The sequence below is a fragment of the Ostrea edulis genome, chromosome 1, assembly GCF_947568905.1.
Source record: "Ostrea edulis chromosome 1, xbOstEdul1.1, whole genome shotgun sequence".
Classification (NCBI taxonomy): Eukaryota; Metazoa; Mollusca; class Bivalvia; order Ostreida; family Ostreidae; genus Ostrea; species Ostrea edulis.
The window spans coordinates 34,349,677-34,370,012 of record NC_079164.1 but is presented as its reverse complement, the minus strand read 5'-3'; the positions used below and the strand labels follow the sequence as shown (position 1 = coordinate 34,370,012).

At 35.7% G+C, this 20,336-nt stretch overlaps 2 protein-coding genes across 6 annotated transcripts in view; one reads left to right on the top strand and one right to left on the bottom strand.

The window, feature by feature from the left end:
* The window catches only part of LOC125659017 (calpain-B-like), a 19,614-nt gene extending 9,677 nt beyond the window's left edge, over positions 1-9,937 (bottom strand). For 3 of the 4 annotated variants that reach the window (XR_008797723.1, XR_007363878.2, XR_007363879.2), the window contains exons 1-8: positions 9,598-9,924; positions 8,592-8,729; positions 6,821-6,961; positions 5,952-6,145; positions 5,622-5,790; positions 5,389-5,469; positions 3,811-3,899; positions 2,082-2,248 (exon numbers count right to left, since the gene is read on the bottom strand). Coding sequence is in view for 1 of the 4 variants with exons in the window: in XM_048890530.2 (XP_048746487.2) it covers positions 2,082-2,248; positions 3,811-3,899; positions 5,389-5,469; positions 5,622-5,790; positions 5,952-6,145; positions 6,821-6,961; positions 8,592-8,729; positions 9,598-9,807 (1,189 nt within the window). In the remaining 3 variants the exon portion in view is untranslated. Of the gene's footprint in view, positions 1-2,081; positions 2,249-3,810; positions 3,900-5,388; positions 5,470-5,621; positions 5,791-5,951; positions 6,146-6,820; positions 6,962-8,591; positions 8,730-9,597 lie in introns of all 4 variants that reach the window. The other variant, XM_048890530.2, reaches the window with a different exon arrangement.
* Positions 6,640-20,336, top strand: LOC125659027 (uncharacterized). 2 transcript variants are annotated; one of them, XM_048890553.2, is made up of 7 exons: positions 6,640-6,733; positions 12,765-12,962; positions 15,036-15,182; positions 15,626-15,694; positions 16,197-16,391; positions 17,106-17,246; positions 19,625-20,336. In XM_048890553.2, the coding sequence occupies exons 2-7, from the start codon at positions 12,801-12,803 to the stop codon at positions 19,802-19,804; spliced, it is 894 nt and encodes a 297-aa protein (XP_048746510.1). In that variant the 5' UTR covers positions 6,640-6,733; positions 12,765-12,800; the 3' UTR covers positions 19,805-20,336. The 2 variants fall into 2 exon arrangements, with proteins under 2 accessions (XP_048746510.1, XP_048746501.1); XM_048890544.2 differs by lacking the exon at positions 6,640-6,733 and adding an exon at positions 10,108-10,194.

Sequence of the window (20,336 nt, the reverse complement as noted above, 5' to 3'; positions counted from 1 at the left end):
CAAATTCCTGGGTCAATAATGTATGCGGGCGTATCATGTTCCGGTTTAGCAGTGCCCTATTTTTCTGAAGAACTCGTACCCAGATTTTTATGACTGCAATGACATAGTTTTTCTACAGGAGAACTCGTACCCACAAGGGCCCTAACTCCTTCAATAATTGTGGTGTAGCATTCCCCTTGTAATAAGCACATTTCCACATTGTGATCTTTCTTTGTATTAAATTTCATCAAAATCCCCCAAAAGGTTTAGGAGGAGTTGTGAAGATAAAGTATTTTGAATAGAACAAAATAAAGTCCAAGGCCACAACTCCTTTAAGAAACATTGGACAGCATTCCCCTTACAATATGCACATCTCCACATTGTGATCTTTCTTTGTACCAAGTTTCATCAAAATCCCCCAAAGGGTTTAGGAGGAGTTGCGAAGACAAAGTTAAAGGGACAGACGGAAGGCAGCGGTATAGAATAATGCGCCCGCATTTTTATGTGGGCGTATAAAAACTTTGTTATTGCTGTCATAAAAATCTGGGTACGAGTTCTCCTGGAGAAAAACTTTGTCATTTCTGTCATAAAAATCTGGGTACGCGTTTTCCTCGACGTGCACGTACAATGTACCAGAAAATAGAGGTACGCTATAAAAATATAATGTTGGAGGTTTAAAATTTGCAATAATTAAACTAATAATCGTCTCATGCCAAACAGCAATGCAAATGAAAAAAACAACAACAAATAAGTATGATCATTGTATAATATTTACTTTCTTTATTGAATTGAAAAGCATGTTCATAGTAAATTATGTACATAATGTATGAAATTCTCAATTTTTTCAATGATAAATCATACCCAGATTTCAATACCTAAAATGGCACAATTCTTAATGAGATAAACTTGTATCAAAATTTCGATTACTACCGGTATATCATGAAAAAGTTTTTCTCCAGGAGAACTCTTACCCAGATTTCCATTTGATAAAATGACAGGTTTTTTTCTCCAGGAGAATCTCTTTGATAAAATGATAGTTTTCTCCAGGAAAACTCCTACCCAGATTTATAGCAGAATAGACATAGGTTTTCTCCAGGAGAATCCATTTAATAAAATGATAAGGTTTTTTTCTCCAGGAGAACTCGTACCCAGATTTTTATGACAGAAATGACAAAGTTTTTCTGCAGGAGAACTCGTACCCAGATTTATCCGATAAAATGACAAAGTTTTTTCTCCGGAAGAACTTGTACCCAGATTTCTATATGATAAAATGACAGTTTTTTCTCCAGGAGAACTCATACCCAGATTTTTATAATACAATTGAAAAAGTTTTTTTCTAAGAGAACTCATACCCACATTTCTATTTGGTAAAATGACAAAGTTTTTCTCCAAGAGAACTTGTACCCAGATATTGATGGGTACGGCTTCTCTGGTACCCGAGTACGGCTTCTCTGGTACCCGAGTACGACTTCTCCAGGAGAACTCGTACCCAAATTTTGGGTATGAGTTCTCCTGAGTACAACTTCCAGGGCTTGAAGCTAACTTTTTATGTCACCAGTCCAGCTGGAATGATGGGGTATAATTTCAACCAGTCCGCAGAAGAATTTACCAGTCCAACAGAGTTTTCCAGAAATAATTAAACATCTTTCGTTAATGTTATCAAAATGAAATTTAACTCAATATGCCTCGGACAATATTGTAACACTTAAATGTGGGATTTATATTTACGAATCAGATTCGTCTGATATCTTCAGATCGAAGCATGCCAAATGTGTGTATAAAATTTCAAAAGTATATTTTCCAAAATGATGCTTTAGAAAATTAACCAGTCCCATCGGACTGACAAAAACAAATGTCAGTCAGTCCGACAGACTTTTAACCAGTCACAGACTGACGGGCATATGTTAATTTCGAGTCCTGACTTCTCCTGCTATCGTTGAAAAACTTTTTGTCCACTTTTCAAAAACCGCTAATTACTGCTTTAGGGCAATGAGTAAATTTAAATTGTCCCAGTTTTGAATTGTCCTATTCAATGTGAAGGCAAAATGTGTGGAAAAACTGCTGTACGAGCACCATTCATACAAGTTAACATATCAACTTACCAACACTCTCCTCTGTTCTGTCACCCTCGGGAATGCACTGACAAATAGTCAACTCTTGGAACTGTTTACAGAAATCCCTGTAGGACATCCAGAACTCGCCATCGTCCTTCGCCTGGAGGCCAATCTCCTGCTTAGTTTGATCATCCACCCATGTCCAGTTCACATCACTGGGAGAGAAGAATGTAAATGTATATTCATCTGACATACAAACACAAAACAATAGGATAGAACTAAACAGGCATCCTGTCGTTTCCATTTTATTTTTCAAATAATTTTTTTAGGGACAAAGAACATTCACAAGTGTGCCTAAAACAATTTCACTGCAGACGCTAAGGCTACCTTAGGTTAGCTCTTCTTGAAATGGAATGTCTTAAATGCCTGAAATTTTAGTCTAATAACTTTAAAAGGATACCATAAAATTTTACATAAAGACAGATGATACCAACATACAGGTAATGAATTCTTCTGTTTCAAAGTTTTCATGAAGAATGCAAAATTATCCTAATGCAGTGCATGGGAAATCCTTTTTGTACCTTTAAAATTATTTCATTTGATGCATCCTGCATATGCACTGACATAATACATGCCAATTCTAAACAGAATATTCAGCACATAGTCTGTAAAAAAAAATTGATTTCTTGTGTATTTCCACATCTGACACTAATCTTCATACATATTCAGTCATTGTGTGAACATTGCAATTGCTGCCCTCCTGATCCTGGGCACTCTAGGTAAATAACACTGCTGATTAGGCCATGCCTACTTCTCAGTTAGTGATTAGGCCACGCCTACTTCTCAGATACTGATTAGGCCACGCCTAATTCTCAGTTACTGATTAGACCATGCCTACTTCTCAGATACTGATTAGGCCACGCCTACTTCTCAGTTACTGATTAGGCCACACCTAATTCTCAGTTACTGAGAGAATATGCTAGACAGAGCTTGTCTTTCCTCCATACAGCATAGCAAGCTAATAACAAACATACCTATAATGAACTCACATTCAGAACAGTCATTTCATTCCCCATGGTAAGCAGAATAGTGGAAAAAATTGTTGAATATAATGAATTACGCAGAAACACATCAAATTAGATGCCTCTGAAGCTTTGCTATGACTGCATTTTATTGCAGTCAGCTGACCTCTCTGTATTCACATCATTAGAAATGTATTAAGGTATACAGTGAAGAGCCTCATCATCTGGACATTTCGGTTCCCAGTCAAATCCTCCAGATATTAAGTGAAGCATCTAGATATCTGGATTGCCTTGATTTTTGCTATTTACATGCATATGACTTTTCATACCAATGGCAATAGAAAGAATGGTGCATAAATGTTTTTTGTATGAAATACTTTGATATACATCTGCGCTACTCCATAACACATGTTTAAATAAAATAAACATTATCAAAATCTAAACACTAACCAATATCACATAACACAATTACACCATACAACTGACACTGCTACAATCCAAACTTACATATATATAAGCACTGTATGCATATACTACCACTTATTGATATCTTAGTGTTTAAATTTGCCACTCTTTTACTTTCACAGCTTTTGTAAAAGTTTGTACCACAGTGACAATAAGAGTAATATAACTTTTACACAGAATGGAAATAAAAACTGATTTTAAAATGGAATTCAAAATCTGATGAGATTGATTGGAGTGATTTCAGATCTGTGTGCAGTACAAGGAATTTACAGGATTAGATAAAAACAGACCTGTCACTCCAGGAGCCCTTCCATTCATTGTTATCTCCCCATGGATTTCTAACTCTGACCAATTTATCTTCTCCTCTCACATGCTGAATCTGTAATGAAACAAAATTACATCACAAGCTGAATCTATAACAAAACAAAATAATCTCACATGCTGAATTGATAAGAAAACAAAATAATCTCACATGCTGGCTCTATAACAAAATAAACTTATTTCACATGTTTAATCTGTAACAATCAAAATTATTTTACATGCTGAATCTGTATCGTGGCACAACAAATTTATCTTATTTGCTGGATCTGTACCAGACACAACAAAATTATCTCATGTGCAGTATCTGTACCAGACACAACAAAATTATCTCATGTGCAGTATCTGTACCTGCAGGCACAACAAATTTCTCTTATTTGCTGTATCTGTACCAGACACAACAAATTATCTCACGTGCAGTATCTGTACAAGACACAACAAAATTATCTCATGTGCTGTATCTGTACCAGACACAACAAAATTATCCCATGTGCTGTATGAAAGGTGAAGATAATGAACAGTGATCAATCTCATAACTCCTACAAGCAATACAAAATAGATAGTTGGGCAAACACGGACCCCTGGACACACCAGAGGTGGGATCAGGTGCCTAGGAGGAGTAAGCATCCCCTGTATCTGTACCAGACACAACAAAATTATCTCATGTGCTGTACCTGTAACAGATCGACACAACAAATTATATCATGTGCTGTATCTGTAACAGACACAACAAATTATCTCATGTGCTGTATCTGTAACAGACACAACAAAATTATCTATTGTGCAGTATCTGTACCAGACACAACAAAATTATCTCATGTGCTGTATCTGTAACAGACACAACAAATTATCTCATGTGCTGTATCTGTAACAGACACAACAAAATTATCTCATGTGCAGTATCTGTACCAGACACAACAAAATTATCTCATGTGCAGTATCTGTACCAGACACAACAAAATTATTTCATGTGCTGTATCTGTACCAGACACAACAAAATTATCTCATGTGCAGTATCTGTACCAGACACAACAAAATTATCTCATGTGCTGTATCTGTACCAGACACAACAAAATTATCTCATGTGCAGTATCTGTACCAGACACAACAAAATTATCTCATGTGCAGTATCTGTACCAGACACAACAAAATTATTTCATGTGCTGTATCTGTACCAGACACAACAAAATTATCTCATGTGCTGTATCTGTACCAGACACAACAAAATTATCTCATGTGCAGTATCTGTGATATGGTCAGACACAACAAAATTATCCCGAATTTATCTCACAAAATATGTTTCCTAATGATGTATTTCATATTTGGATTGATTGATACATCAATAATATGCAAAAAAGTAGAACGAACTTCTAGGTACTCAAATGATCTAGTAATGCTAAATTTTATTTCTTAACAATATACATACATTTAAATCAATTTGTGATGTTGACATTATCAAATGGTACTTACCAAATTCAATTTTTGTTAAGTTTCACAAAAATATTTCAATATACATTTAGAATAAAAGAATAAGCAGTGATTATACCCACCTTCCTGACCTCAGTTACAGTATAAGCATGACCAGACACCAAACCGTTAGGGTCTGCTTTTGTGCTTAATTTCCAATTCCCCTGAAAAAAGAAACACTCAAATGTTTAGTTGAACATATTCATAACTTTATACCAATTAATGATAGGCATCTCAATCCTGCTAAAATATAAGTGCTTTCTTAACATTTTTCTTGACGTAGAGATTAGACACACAAATGATGTTTCAATTCTACCTTTCTAGAACAAGTGATAAATGCCCCCTTTTGTTGAGCTTTCCCTATCATTCTGAAGAGAAATGGATCTTTGTCTTGTATTTCGTATAATTGAGGAATGCCACCAGTCAAGTCCACTAAAGCATCCATTGCTTGTCCCCCCTCGATGGCCTCATACGATCCATGTAACCTGATACAATAGGTCAATTTATAAACAATGGTAGCTCTTTGCTTTAAATTTCCTTTGACAAAGGTTCATTCAAGTCATTGTTCAACGAAAAAAAGCTTGTATATCATGTTCAAAGTTCTGTGTAAAAAATAACATTTGTGCAGTAAAGGATGTGTACTTACTTTGCATATGCTTTCTCAATGAGAGCTACCCAGAATTCCTGGGGTTCTGTACATCTGCCGTACACCAACTTCCCGTTCACGGTGGGTAGGCGATCATCAATGTACACATCCACCCACTCTCCGAATCTCCAAAAACGGAAATTCACCATTCCCTTATAACCGGGCCCACACAAAGGCTGGTCAGAAGGCACAATCTACTCAAATTAAAATATACATTATTATGAATTTAAACATGCACTATATAATATATGTATATTGTACCACTTGTATTGAAATAGCTCTGATTATATTTATAGTTTTCAATGTGTTTTTGATGTTTGTCACGACTACTTCTGATCATTAATTTCACACTTTATGATGCATATTCAACATGCTGTACTGAACAATGCTTATAAACTAAAAAAAATATTTTGACACTAAATCTAAATTTCATTTAATTTAATGATATTACAAGAATGAATATCGTATACCAAAGAAAATCATTATGAATGGAGAGTGAAGGATATGTGCAAACTTTAAAATTAAAAACTGTGAAAAAATGCTGTTTTAGTAGAAATTTAAGTAAGTGGGAAAAATACTAAACCAATGACAGATTTAAACTCACTATCAACAGATTGGTTGTTACACATTAACCCACTAACATGACTAAGCTAGTCGACTAGGCATGCAATTTTATAAGTTTAAAAGGACAATTTATATGTTACTAATATTCATTTTTCATTCTATGGTTTGGAAGGAAGTTGGCCATTACAACAATGTGTAATTCATCCTTAAAGACACTGGTAAGCATGTCTGTGAAATGTCTGTCAGTATATACTCTATCATATACTTGTACATATACTCATAGTTTGTTTCTCTGTCATTCAAACCTTTTTCATGTACTCTTTTTTCTGAGACACTGCTGCACATGCTGACAGGAACCAGCAATCTCCCAGAATGCCTTGCTTGATATCGTCCCTGGTAACACCATCCACCATCAACTGGGGGGTCTGCCACTCCTCCACCAAGTCCTAAACACAATGTGAAAAATTAATCAAGATAAAAATGCGGATGCTCATGATCTAATTTGCTTACAGATTTTCTTCTATGCAGCAGAGTGGGTGCTTAGCAGCCAATAGTAGCTGCTTTAGATTTTTACAATATTGCCTGCTCAGATTTTTTTTTATCATTAATTTATGATATCATAAGCCATGATACAGGGATAACTTTTGTAAATGACTGATCATTTGTTTAAATCTTATATGGAAACTTCTGAAAGTGTAACTCATCCCCCTTTCCAAGAAAAAACAAAATGACAACAAAGAAACCATGACCCAGGAGCCCTTGGGGGCTATGATATACAGTATAATTTGTCCAAACCGGCCTCTGAGTACTCCGGCGCTCTGTCAATTCCGGCCACAAAATATAGTCCCTGACATTTCTTTAACAAATCCATTTTTAATAATTCCCTGTACTCCGTATACTGCGTACTCTGTATATCGGCCGGCTTACACAGTCCCAACTGCTATCAATTAACTTTAATTATCCTGTTTAAACCGGCCGCTCGATGATACACCACCCTAATTGTATTCGGTGTACTCAAGGTCCCAACTGCTCGTAATTAGCTCTAATTATCGTATTTAAACCAACCACCCCACGATGACCAACCTGTCGGTATTCAGTCGATCACATGCGGTGTACACAAAGGGTGTCTCAAGGGAAGCCACAGGTAAGTAAAAGAGTGCAACTGGCGATGAGTCGCAATCAGTTTAAAATAAAACCTGATTTTTAGGGGGTGTACCTTTCAATTATGACAGCACCACGCACGAGGTAATGGCACCTTCCCCCTAACGACAGAGATGAGAACTGACATTAAAAGACAAAGTTCAATTTTTCGATAAATTCAATATATTCTTGGAATGAAACAAAATCGGCAACAATCCAGTTATGTTTTCCAAAAGCAGGGTTTCCCCTCGTGGACTTCTCGGAACTCTACGGCGAGTCAGACAGTGATGATATGCAGTTAGTTAGCACAACTCGCCATGTCCGGTCGATCACTCGGCATTACATCAGTTTCTGTTTCACAAATTGAGACAGTTGAAAGAGATACATTTACAATGAAAGCTGGAAAAGACAAATTTTAGACCAACACAACACAAACTTGACGAACGTACATAATGTAGCACTTGATAACGGCAATGATGCAGACGAAATTGACAATTTACCAACAGAAAATTGCGTGAATAATTCCAAGATTTTAAACTGTTTAATAAAAATTGAAACTTTTTCAAATGAGCACGACAATAAAACACTAACATTTATATTTTTACATTTTGAATTCTTTTGTGATATAATAAAACGTTAGCAATCATTACACACGTATGCATAGATAGTGAATACAAGGGAAGCAACTCTCATTCTTGTCAACATTCTGCACTCCGGACTCTGTGCAAACCGGCCAATTTCTTTACAACCACACATAGCCGGTTTAGACAGATTATACTCTATATATTTTTTTTAAAACTACTTGAACAAACATGAATCAATTCTGGTCTACTAATAATTTTAAAATTAAGATTACCTTTTTAAATTTCAAAGTAGCAATAGATGATTTAACAATCACTGAAAAAGTTAATTAAAAAAGTAAAATTGTCAAGTAACCGTAGGCCGTTTCCATTGGAAACTGGATGCATCCCTGTCACTGTAGAAGAGTGCGAATCTGTCAGCATTGAAGTCCGGGTCACAAAATAATTCACCATCCTCCAGGGAATCCAGGTAATTCAGTAGAGTGTCCTTATTCTGGTAATGAAGCAGTTATTGGTTACGTAATGAAATTGAAATACATCAGTAGAACAAAATCATACTTTAATATATTAATTTCAATATACACTATTCTTTCTATTCTCAGTGGTAGTATTATTTCAAACTACTTGATATATAAAATATTTCAGTATAGGCTCTAATAGAAGGTAGAAAATGCAACAGATCAAATCAGGATGCCCCCTGAATGCTATCTGACCACCAGTTATTTAATCCAGTTGACCACTACATTCCTCCCTCCTTAAATGACTTCACAGCTTGAAGACATCACCTTATAAGATCTTTATCCACTGACAGGCATTTCACCTGTCAGTTCAAGGGGCTGGTCTACAGCACCAAATGTAACACGAAGGGAGAAAATGCAAAAGTCCAGACTGGAATTCAAACCTGGGCCCCCTGAATCTCCAGTCAGGCAGGTGCTCTACCAACTGAGCTATCTGGCCACTGGCAATCAAACCTGGTTGACTGCTACATAACATTGATATCATGTTACATTATCATGTCCTCAGTTGTTGTGCAGGAGTGGACCTTGCAAGCTCCAGTTTACTGTGCAACAATTTTCCCCTGATTCAATACCCTGTAATTATCATATACTATATATATATGTACTGTATTTCCCCCTTCATTTTGTGATTTTTGTGATGTGTCACTTGAATTATCAATGACAAATCTATATGCAGAACTGTAAACAGCTTTCTAGGGGGGGGGGGGGGGTATTGGGGGTATATATCTTATCATGATATATGATTCTAGGATCTGACAAATTTTATGAGTTTGATGGCAAAAAAATAAAATCATATGGTCCAACTACTGTACTATTAAACAGATTCTTTTTGTTTTGTATTACCGTAATGCCAAGTTTCCCATCTTTGTATTCCTCCTGTGGGAATTCCACATCAGGTTGCTCTGCACTCTTCTTTTCGATTCCCATGGACTCCGTGACGCGGCTGAGGGTGCTGACTGTGCGGCGCGGGGGCACATGTCCATTGGCGAGCGGTCTCACTTCAGCTGCCGATTGACTTCGCTTAACTTTCTGTTTACTAGGATTTGAACCCATTGTTTAGGACAAGTAAAATACTAGACATCACTGAACTGATTACTGAAAATGTATTTGCCCATAACAATTTGAAAAAATTGTTTACATCAGAAACATCGGTTTCTATCGAGTGGCTTCGTTTTCTTTTAGTAAATCGTATTGAAAATGTTTCGTACGAATGCAAAATATTTTACGATAGAAATTTAGCATGAATGAAAAATGACAATGAACTGATCATTCATATATCACACAAAAGTTTCCTCAAAGAAGCAATATTACAGTTATATAAAGGCTTACACGTATTTAAACAATACGAATTTTCTGTGTGCGACAAATAAAAACAAACAAACCCCATGTACACATCGAGATGTGCTTAGCCATCCTTTGAAGTTCCCTCCGAATTCTAAGGCATGTTTCATTATTTACGCACATAAATAGAACAGAGCCACCACATTAATCATAACTGGCTTTATTTTTACGAGTAGTAAGTAGGCCTAAATAACAGTGTTTAACAGAGTAAATTCGATTCGTAAAATATTTTGTGGCGGTGGTGCGACAGCGGTCAGACGGGTTTGATGGCCGTGGTCCGAATAGCTTAGTTGTTAGAACACCTGATGGGAGTATTAGGGGGCCCGGGTTCGAATCCCTTTATGGCTCGTAGTCGTTGCATTTGCTCTTTTCCTGTTATATTTGTTGTCAAAGGCCGGGGTCTTCGAAGTGTGAAGATAATATTAAGGAGGGAGGAATGTGGCGGGAAGACGGGTTTGATCGCTCAGTTGGTAGAGCACCTTACTAGAGATTCAGGGGGTCCAGGTTCGAATTCCGGTCTGGTCCGTTGCAATTGTAGTTGAAATCCCCAACTCGACCCATAATTATGCTGTTTGAGGGTGAACCCCCACCCTACCCAAATGAATGATCATGATGCCTTTATAAAATGCTACACCACCCACTATTAGCAAACTAATCAGGCACTTTCAGGTTGGTGATATAGTCTAGAGCTAGTCTGTGGATTGTTTTAGGAGGGGACAGATAGAGTAAAAGGGAGGTAAACAGTGGATGGGAGGGCAGACCTGGGGAGGAGGGTAGTAAAGGAGGGGATACGTACAAAGTAGTTCCAGTAGAAATGAAATTAATGCGCTGATCAACTGGATTATACATATAAAAGCCCTATTTCTTCCGTATACTCCAGGTGACCCGTCCGTATAAATTGCAACCACTCCCCTCGGAGTAGTTAATTAATGACAAGAGAATGTTCAGATCTTTAATTTGAATGTGTCAATTGTAATCATAGTATATATATATAATTATATATATAATATATATATAATTAGATAGGGAAATTTTTCTTTGGAAACTTCGATGCAACTGTAATATAACCATGCATGAAATATGAATAGAGTAAATGCAGAACTTTTTATATATATATATATATATATATATATATATATATATATATATATATATATATAAATTTCCCTATCTACAATATTTCATGTAAAACTATCTTTTTTCAAAAGCTTCTCTTGGAGCCAATTTCTCCTCAGTTTTGATGAAATAAACACCATTGAGTTTAAAAATATCAAAAGTTGCTGGCATAATTTTTCCATTAAAAAAATTTTTACAATGACATTATTCCAGAAAAATGACAATGCATTCACAAAGCTAAATTCAAAAATTGCAAAACACTTAAATATATTGATGTTTTCACTGTAAATATACTTCTGTTTTTTAAGGTGGGCTCCACTTCTCTCTCTCCCTCCCCAGTTCCTTTCCTCCCCCTTTCCTGTCCTCTCATCTTTCTCTTATCTCACTACCTTTTTACCCATTGCCTCACCTATAACATAACAACTAGAAAACCACCAACCATGTTTTTTCTACTTAATGGCTCCATAATCATAATCTGATATCAAAACTTATTTAGTGATATTTATAAGTCAATGAAATTCATGATAAGACTAAATATTGATAAAGTACATGTATTTGTAACATGTAGGGATAAATGTATATATTCAATATCTACACTCAAGGGTCAAAAGTATTTCTGCACCGCTAATTTTCACTATATAGTTGTATATTCATTACAACTTTCATATTTTAAAAACTTAACCAAAATTTGATGATTAATGTTATCATTATGAAAATTTCAAAATATATGCAGAATTCACTCGAGATTCATGACATGTTACTTTTATTGTTATTTTAAATAATTAAATTTGGTTGATTTATGAATTATGAGGTAGACTTTTTGAAATGCTAATGAATATGAAATATGTAAGATTAATTTCAAATAAAATTCTTACAACATATCAATTATCTTAGTGAGTGTTAAAAATGTAACACATAGAAAAAATAACAGTAACAGATTTAAATCTAGGTTAGTATGCATGATTTGTGAAATTGTTATGGTGATGGCAGCAGTAGAAATATTTTTATCAATACTTTAAAAATTGTATTATATAGTGAAAATTAGCAGTGCAGAAATACTTTTGACCCTCGAGTGTAGTTGTTCTATTTTAAACAGTCTGTAAGTCAGCATATAGCCATGGAATTCGGTATGTACAGCTCCTTAAACGACAAAATATCAAGACCAAGTAAAAATTTAAGTTTGCAAATGTAAAACTTTCAACTCAGTTGATAACAACTTTTTGGGGGGGATAAAACTTGCTAATTTTTCGATGTGTTATCATGTACATGTATGCTGTATAAAAACTATTATGTAAGAAAGCAATAATTTAATTGTAATTATAGAAAAAAGCTTTGTGTATTTAAGAATGCGTACTTGATCCCTGTGTTGTCAGTTGATGTATTGCATGGTGCAGTCTATATATTACATAACTTCTAACATGCAGATCACTTCTCTTCCTCAGCATGACAATGCGACAGGAATCGACCACTTCCTTGCCTCTTGACACCTCTCTACACAGTAAAGCTTTCAGGATATGATCTGTCATTGCGTGCTGTTGGTTTTTTTTCTTCAGATCCAGTCCAGCCTGGACGTGCTTCTCTGAGCTACAATGGCCGACACATCAGACTACATTAGGGGTGGAGCCTTTGTCCTGCTGTTCCTGTTGACTGGCCTGAGAGACCTGAACACATGGCTGGTGGCAGATCTCGTCTTCACTGGGTTTACTGGTTTCTTGCTTTACTTGAACCCAGCATGGACAATTACTCTCCAGGTAATTGTTTTGTCTCTGGGATGGAGGTGAGATAAATCTTTAAATTTGCAGATACTGTGGTATCATCAGTTTTTGTGGGCATCAGATTTTTCATGAATTTGTTAGACAGTTGATACTAATTTCATGGTCAGATTCTCTTGTGTTTCCTTTATGAGCAAAAGTTGTATTTCATTGAGCACTTGATTTTGTGGCTTAGCACAACTACAAAACTACGAAAATTAGTATTCAGTGGAAAATGAAGAAACAACAGTCCATGTATTATATTACCTGAGTCCATTATAGAAAGTTTTACTGGAGGAAGTGGGGTGACAGAACTAGCGAAAAAGTCATTCAAATTTCATGGGAACTTTGCGCCATATTTTTTTTATTTTGAAAGTTGTATGAAAAATTTCATTATCTATTTTTTGTTTTTAGAATATGAGGTTCAGTTGGTGAGGGTCAGTTTGGTAGAAAATAAAAACCAAAAAAACTGATAGCAAAAATTTATTAAGAATGAAACATTACTGCATATTAACCAAATATGCCATGTGAATAACAGTGATACCAATTGGGATTTGTGTATATATCATATTGTGCCCTTTGTCACTGATATATATACAAAGTCCAACATATCTCATAAAAGTTATATTCATTTGCATTTAGGGGGTATTGAAATTTGTTCGGTTGGTAGGAATTTAAAAAAACAAACCTTGTAGGCAGGATACAAATTGAACCATAAGCTCTAGGATATTGCAACTTGGTACATTTGATCACCATAATGAGAGGAAGATGCCTATTGTTTTTCAAGGTCACTATACCACTCAGTAGGAAAACCTTGTAGGCAGTATACAGACCAAACTGTTGGGGCTAGGACTGTCAAACTTTGTACACATACACCTTATGCCAATTGTTTCTCAAAGTCAAAGTCATAGTAGCAGGATACAGACTGAACCATTGGGGCTAGGACCATCAAACTTGGACGGTACACATACACCTTATACCAAGTGAAAATATTACATATAGAGTACATGATTTGTCTGTTTTTACGATGCAAAGAAAGTATGTCGTACCCTGATGATTGCTGATACTACCTGAAGACAAGTTCTACAAATCATGGTGTAAGAAAAACAACCTATATTAGCTTTTCATGGGTGTATTATGTACCGTTGGCAGTACTCTTGCTCAATTTTAATTTTTTGTCTCAAAGTTAAAAAAAAAAATTGTTCAGCAGATTTGTAAATCAACAAATTAAAAAAATAGTCACCTTACTATTTGTAAAGTGAAAATTTCCTGGGATAGGGGATTGGTGCCAGCCTTGATCCCTCACTGGGACTGTCCTTGATCCCCCACTCTATCAGCCTTGAGTGACAGTCCGAAGGAGATTCTCATTTCGTCTTATGAAATTAAAAGTGCTGAAGATCACTGCACACCAATTTTCATTTGTGTACCACAGATACTAAAGCATTATCATAATGTTATACACTTTCTAGTATTCATGAGTGAGCCTACAAACACTATGCATTTATGCAATGACTGGTTCATGATGAGAAATGTTTGTAAGAAATTTTTGTTATACCCCCCGCAAAAAAGTTGTGGGGGAGGGGGGGGGGGGATACTGGAATCGGGTTGTCCGTCCGTCTGTAGATGCAATGGTTTCCATCTCTAAAGCGTTATCCTTTCCACCTACAGTCACCATATCATACATATCGACTACCTATGGAATGCAGATGTTCCCTACTGAATTTGGGGTCAAAGGTCAAGTGCACTGGACATTGAAGTAGCAATATGGTTTCCGGGCTCTAAAGCGTTATCCTTTCCACCTACAGTCACCATATCATACATATGGACTACCCATGGGACGAAGATGTTCCCTATCATTTATCTGTTATCCATTTCTCCCTAGATAAGAAACTACCCAAGGTTTTGTCATGCCCTTTCTTTTTTACATCCAGGAAAGAGGTAATTTATACCTATTAACAACACCCTTTGGGAGATTTGGGTAAGCGGGGGGTATTCTTAGTGAGCATTGCTCACAATACTTCTTGTTGCCCTTGAATCCTGGAAATACATGATGGTTTGATAAATCTGTTGTAGACCAAAGATTTGAAAGTGGACGTCATTCACGGACAATTGAACCGACTTTTTGCCTCCTTCCTGCTTGGTCCGCTGTTGTTATGGTTATTGAGAAGGAAGACAGAGGACTCTTCCATTAAGACCACAATGCTTGTTTCCAGAGCAATGGTAGGGCATGATTATAAGTATCAGTGTTTCTTGTAGTTACCGAGATGACAGAGGTCCAGACCACAACACTTGTCCTCAGGGCAGTGGGAGTGTTTGATCATAATTATAGTGATAACATTTTTAGGTATTCTATCAAAAAAGTCATCCTGTCCATTTGAAATGAGTACATCTCAAATTTACTGATCTGAGCACCCGGGGTAGGTTGTGGCCACAATAGGGATCAAAGTTTTACATGCCAATATATCGGGAAAATCTTTAAATATGGGCCAAGGTGACTCAGGGGAGTGATGTGGCCCATGGGCCTCTTGTTACTCTTTCCAATATTTGGGTAACCTTAACTGGGTTGTGAAAGGCATTGATGTGATCTGCCCTGTTCCATATATAAAGAATATTCATGACATGAAAGTGAATTACTGCTGACGCTTGGCACGTTTTCCTTCCAGGGGATCATGGTGCTTCTGGTTGTCATGGGGATTGGCCAGCTGTCATATGGCGAGATTTTCACAGACAAGGTATATTGGCTGTACAATCTACAGAAAGGCCAATTTAATATTTTGATATTCTGTTGGCTGTACAACCTACAGTGAGGGCAATATTTCAATATCCTATAGGCTGTACAATCTACAGTGAGGGCAATATTTCAATATCCTGTAGGCTGTACGATCAACAGTGAGGGCAATATTTTGATATTCTATAGGCTGTACAATATATAGTGAGGGCAATATTTCATTATCCTGTTGGCTCTACAATCTACAGTGAGGGCAATATTTCATTATCCTGTTGGCTCTACAATCTGCAGTGAGGGTAATATTTTAATATCCTGTTGGCTGTACAATCTACAGTGAGGGTAATATTTTAATATCCTGTAGGCTGTAAAATCTACAGTGAGGGCAATATTATAATATCCTGTAGGCTGTAAAATCTACAGTGAGAGCAATATTATAATATCCTGTAGGCTGTACAATTATACCTCAATTTTCAACAAGGAAAACTTTGTGGAGTCTTCATTTACAGCATTTTTGGTTTGGATTTCTGGGTAATATTCTGTGGTGTGTGGCAAACATATTTCAACTGGTGAAGAATCGCCCAGAACTTCACGGTGTGAGGCAGTCAAGGGGGATCACTCTACTCTCCCACATCAACAGCTGGATCCTCCTCCTGTTGTCACTGTCACATCTAGCTTTCCCAAATGCCATGTGTAAAGTTCAGGTCAGACTTTTATTATTACAGTAGAACATGGTTATAAAGAAAACACCAGGGACATCCCATATTGCTTTGTGATAGGCATAATTCATTGTTATTTAGTATTTCTACTTAAGTGGGAATTGAATTTTACATTGTTATAACCAGTGATTCATTATAAGCATGTTCACTATAACCTAGTTTGACTGTACTTATACTCTACATGTAGATACTTATGTCGGTAATATTTTTCTATAACACCCTCAACAAAGTAATTGAGGTTTCATCAATTTTCATAGTCAATCGATGTACATGGATTTGTCTAAAACTAATACTGCTTTATTGATACTGTATATAATTTTATGGAAACCTATTCTACATTTTACCACCATGTACAAAAAAGTACAACACTGATACCGTAATTTGATAGTCTGGCACATCATGAAAACAACAATAACTGGACATCATTGATTACTTCATTTCATGGTCTGATACACCAAAATATAAACACCAATAATTGGTATTCATATAAAATGATAAAACCACATGATTAGGATTTGAGTGTGTTGTTTTGGTCATACTAAATGAGTTCTGTGAATTCAGTCCTACATTTACAGTGTATGTAAATCCTTTGATTTCCTCGAGTTACAGTTGTAGAATTTCATTTAACATAACAAGTCTCTTGAGGTTTCAGGTAGCCTTTGATTTTCTTCCTCTTAATCTGTGTGGCATCTTTTCCAGGGAAGGCGAGTAGATAAATACCACATTCACACCACTCGCTCAGCAGGTGCCCTGATGATGGGGTGGTGCATTCTCACGTGGCTCTCCCCGCGGTTCCAGAAAAAGGAAGATGTTCGGATTGTTTACTTGGCCCAATTACTGGTATGTAGAGCAAAACTGACTAATCTTTATTTAGTGGACACTTACAAAAGCAAGAGGTCTATGGGCCTTAAAGGACACATCGCATATTTCTAAACTTTTTATTTTTTTCAGCAAAATTAATTCATTTCATGCCTAAAACTACTTTACATGTGTTTAAAATTAAACAGTTTGCCAAGTTTTCAAGTTTGAAAGTGATGAAATTCAAATCTTGCGATATGCATATTTTCTTCGATATTTTACGCGCCATTATCTGTGACATCATATGTGACCTCGAGTGAGAAGGTTTGCAAACAGTTTTTAGGCATTTCATAAACAGATTACATTTAATTGACAAAAAAAAACAATTATCACATTAACAGTTTGTAAAATACTCTGCATTAGGGTGTTTTGTGCCATTTAATGTGTACTTAGCTGTCAGTAGAAAGGATTTAGACTGTGTTTTCTTCTATTTTCGAAGGAAGGAATGAGGGGGAAAAGACGTGAATATTTTTTTCAGCACTATGACTTTGCCATAAAATGTCCCTGTACTTTTTCAAAAAAGCATTTGGACATAGACGTAAAAAAAACAACTGAGAAAATGGTTCTATGGAAGCTAAGCACTGTTACATGTAGGCCTACAGCATTTTATGCATTCTGTTCTGCTCTTCAAATTCAATACACTCTCGTACCAAATAACCTTCAGTTTGTAACAACATATAGGCATAACTTGTGATCTCAGTTTCTACCAACTGGTAGCTTTAAATTATCTAATCCAAAATAATAATTGCATTGTTTATTTTTTAAAACAAACAGCGCTAATTGCAGATGTTTAAAGGAATAACATTACCAAATAGTTTTTAGACTGCGACCCCATGTAAACATTATTTACTCACAATCGCAGATCGTTTCATTGCTCGCTTCATTTTGGTATTTACATCGATATTTGTATGCACTGGTAGCTAAACCATATAAGACTTGGAAAATTTGTCAACATCGAAATAAATGTTATCCATGGTAAATTATACATTAGGCCCATAAAACCTGAGTTTTTATAAATATTTAACACTACTTTCACAGCAAGTTGATCGACAAAGGTTGCATATGATGTCACTGTACCACGTGACTACCTAACTAGGCTTTTTGAAATCGGGGCTTAGATTTAAGTCCATATATTGTGGTTAATTATCACAATATTTCGCCAAACGAACTACAATGTATTAGAATTAATTTCTATATTAAGCACAAGGAAGACAAAATGCATATAATTTTGTATACTTTGTAAACATGAGACGTGTCCTTTAATGGTCACCTGGGTAATGCATCACATTTTCCATAACTCATGATTTGTTTCTAACATATCATTAATAGGTAATTTACCAAAGGACCCAAAACTCGATCCTACTCTAAGAATAATCAGTAGAAAAACTGCTTGTTTGCTCATGTAATAATTATAGAACCTGAATCCTGGAGTTACATGTATAAATTTCACAATTTTGGTAGATGACTCAATGCTCATCATAATCATGCAAACATTTTGCCTCCTCTATGTTCAGAAGTAAAGATGAAAGTTTTCTAAGATATGATGCATTTTCAATATACGACCTAAACCCAGGATCATGAATTTTACAATTTTGGTAGAGACTTGAGTACTCGTTATAATCATGCAAACATTTTGCCTTCTTAGTGTCCAGATAGAAAGAAAAAGTTTTTCTAAGATATATGAATTTTCAATATATGATCAACTTAGCCCCACCCAGGGCATGAACTCAAAACTCAGGGGTCATGAATTTTACAATTTTGGTAGAAGGCTCATTGCTTATAATAATCATGTAAACAACAGTTGAATGCTTAATGTCTAGGAGTACAGAAGATGTTTCAAGATTGCATTAATTTTGATGGTTTTGACCCAATCCCTCAGGCCTCAGGAAGACAGGGTCCATGAAATTCAAAATTTTTGTTCCGTTTTACCCATATATACTATATACCAAAATTGGTTTAGCTGTTCAAGAGAAAATGCTGAAAATGTTCAAATGTTTATGACCAACACATGATATTGGACAAAAAGGTCACCTGAGTGATTCAAGTGACCCAATAAGTTATAAAAGTTTGTAAAACAGTTTGTACAGACATTATTTTTCCTAAAACAGCACACAATATAATCTGTAATGAATATTCACTTGGATCCTTGCATTTTGCATTCTGGCCTAAAGCTGGAGTTTTATATTAATATTGAAATTCAATACTATAGCAAAAAATTCCCCCACCCCCCACCCAATGCTATTAAATTTCATTGATTTATATGGTATGACCCCCCCCCCCCCCCCCTCATGGTATAAATCTATTTTCTCCATAGTGTTTGCTTATTCACTGACCTTAAAGACTACACTGCTGACTTTCAGATATGGGGTCTGAGTGAGGGTACGTACCTCATCCTCCACTTCCAGTCCGGACTGACGACAAATCAGGAGCTGGCCGTGAGATTGACGACGTTTTTACCGTTATTTCTTCTAGCTGTGGTTGGAGTGTATCTGTGTTCAAAGACAACTTCATCCAACACCGAGGAAAAGAAAGATCAATAGCGTTCGTGACTGTAATTTTGTGTGTTTTCTAATCTGAGCTGTGATTTTTTTTCTACCCAATATCTATAGGTGTGCATGCAAGTTCGTGAATGTGATATATATCATCTGATATCTAATATTTGTATATTTTATGTGACATTGTTTGAACAGGTATTATTGGCATTAATGAACCATTACAACTGGATACAAGTTATGAATCTTAAATTTTATTATAAATATACTACTTTATCCAAAATATTTTATGAATAGAGTATATGTTCAAAATAAAAATTTCATTATGCATCCTTGATAGGACTTTTAAGAATCTTCATCTTGTTCATTCATGACAAAGCAATATCAAAATGGCCATCATCTCCATGTATCAAATGCTCATGAAAAAGCAATGATTTCAAAATATTTGCTCAAGTACAAGACATTTACATTTCATTTTTCCAATTTATTATTTTACTTGATATCGTGTTGAAGTTCGTACTTGAAATGTGATTTAAGTTTGTATTGAGGTGTATTTTCAATAAATGTTGTCAATGCAAAA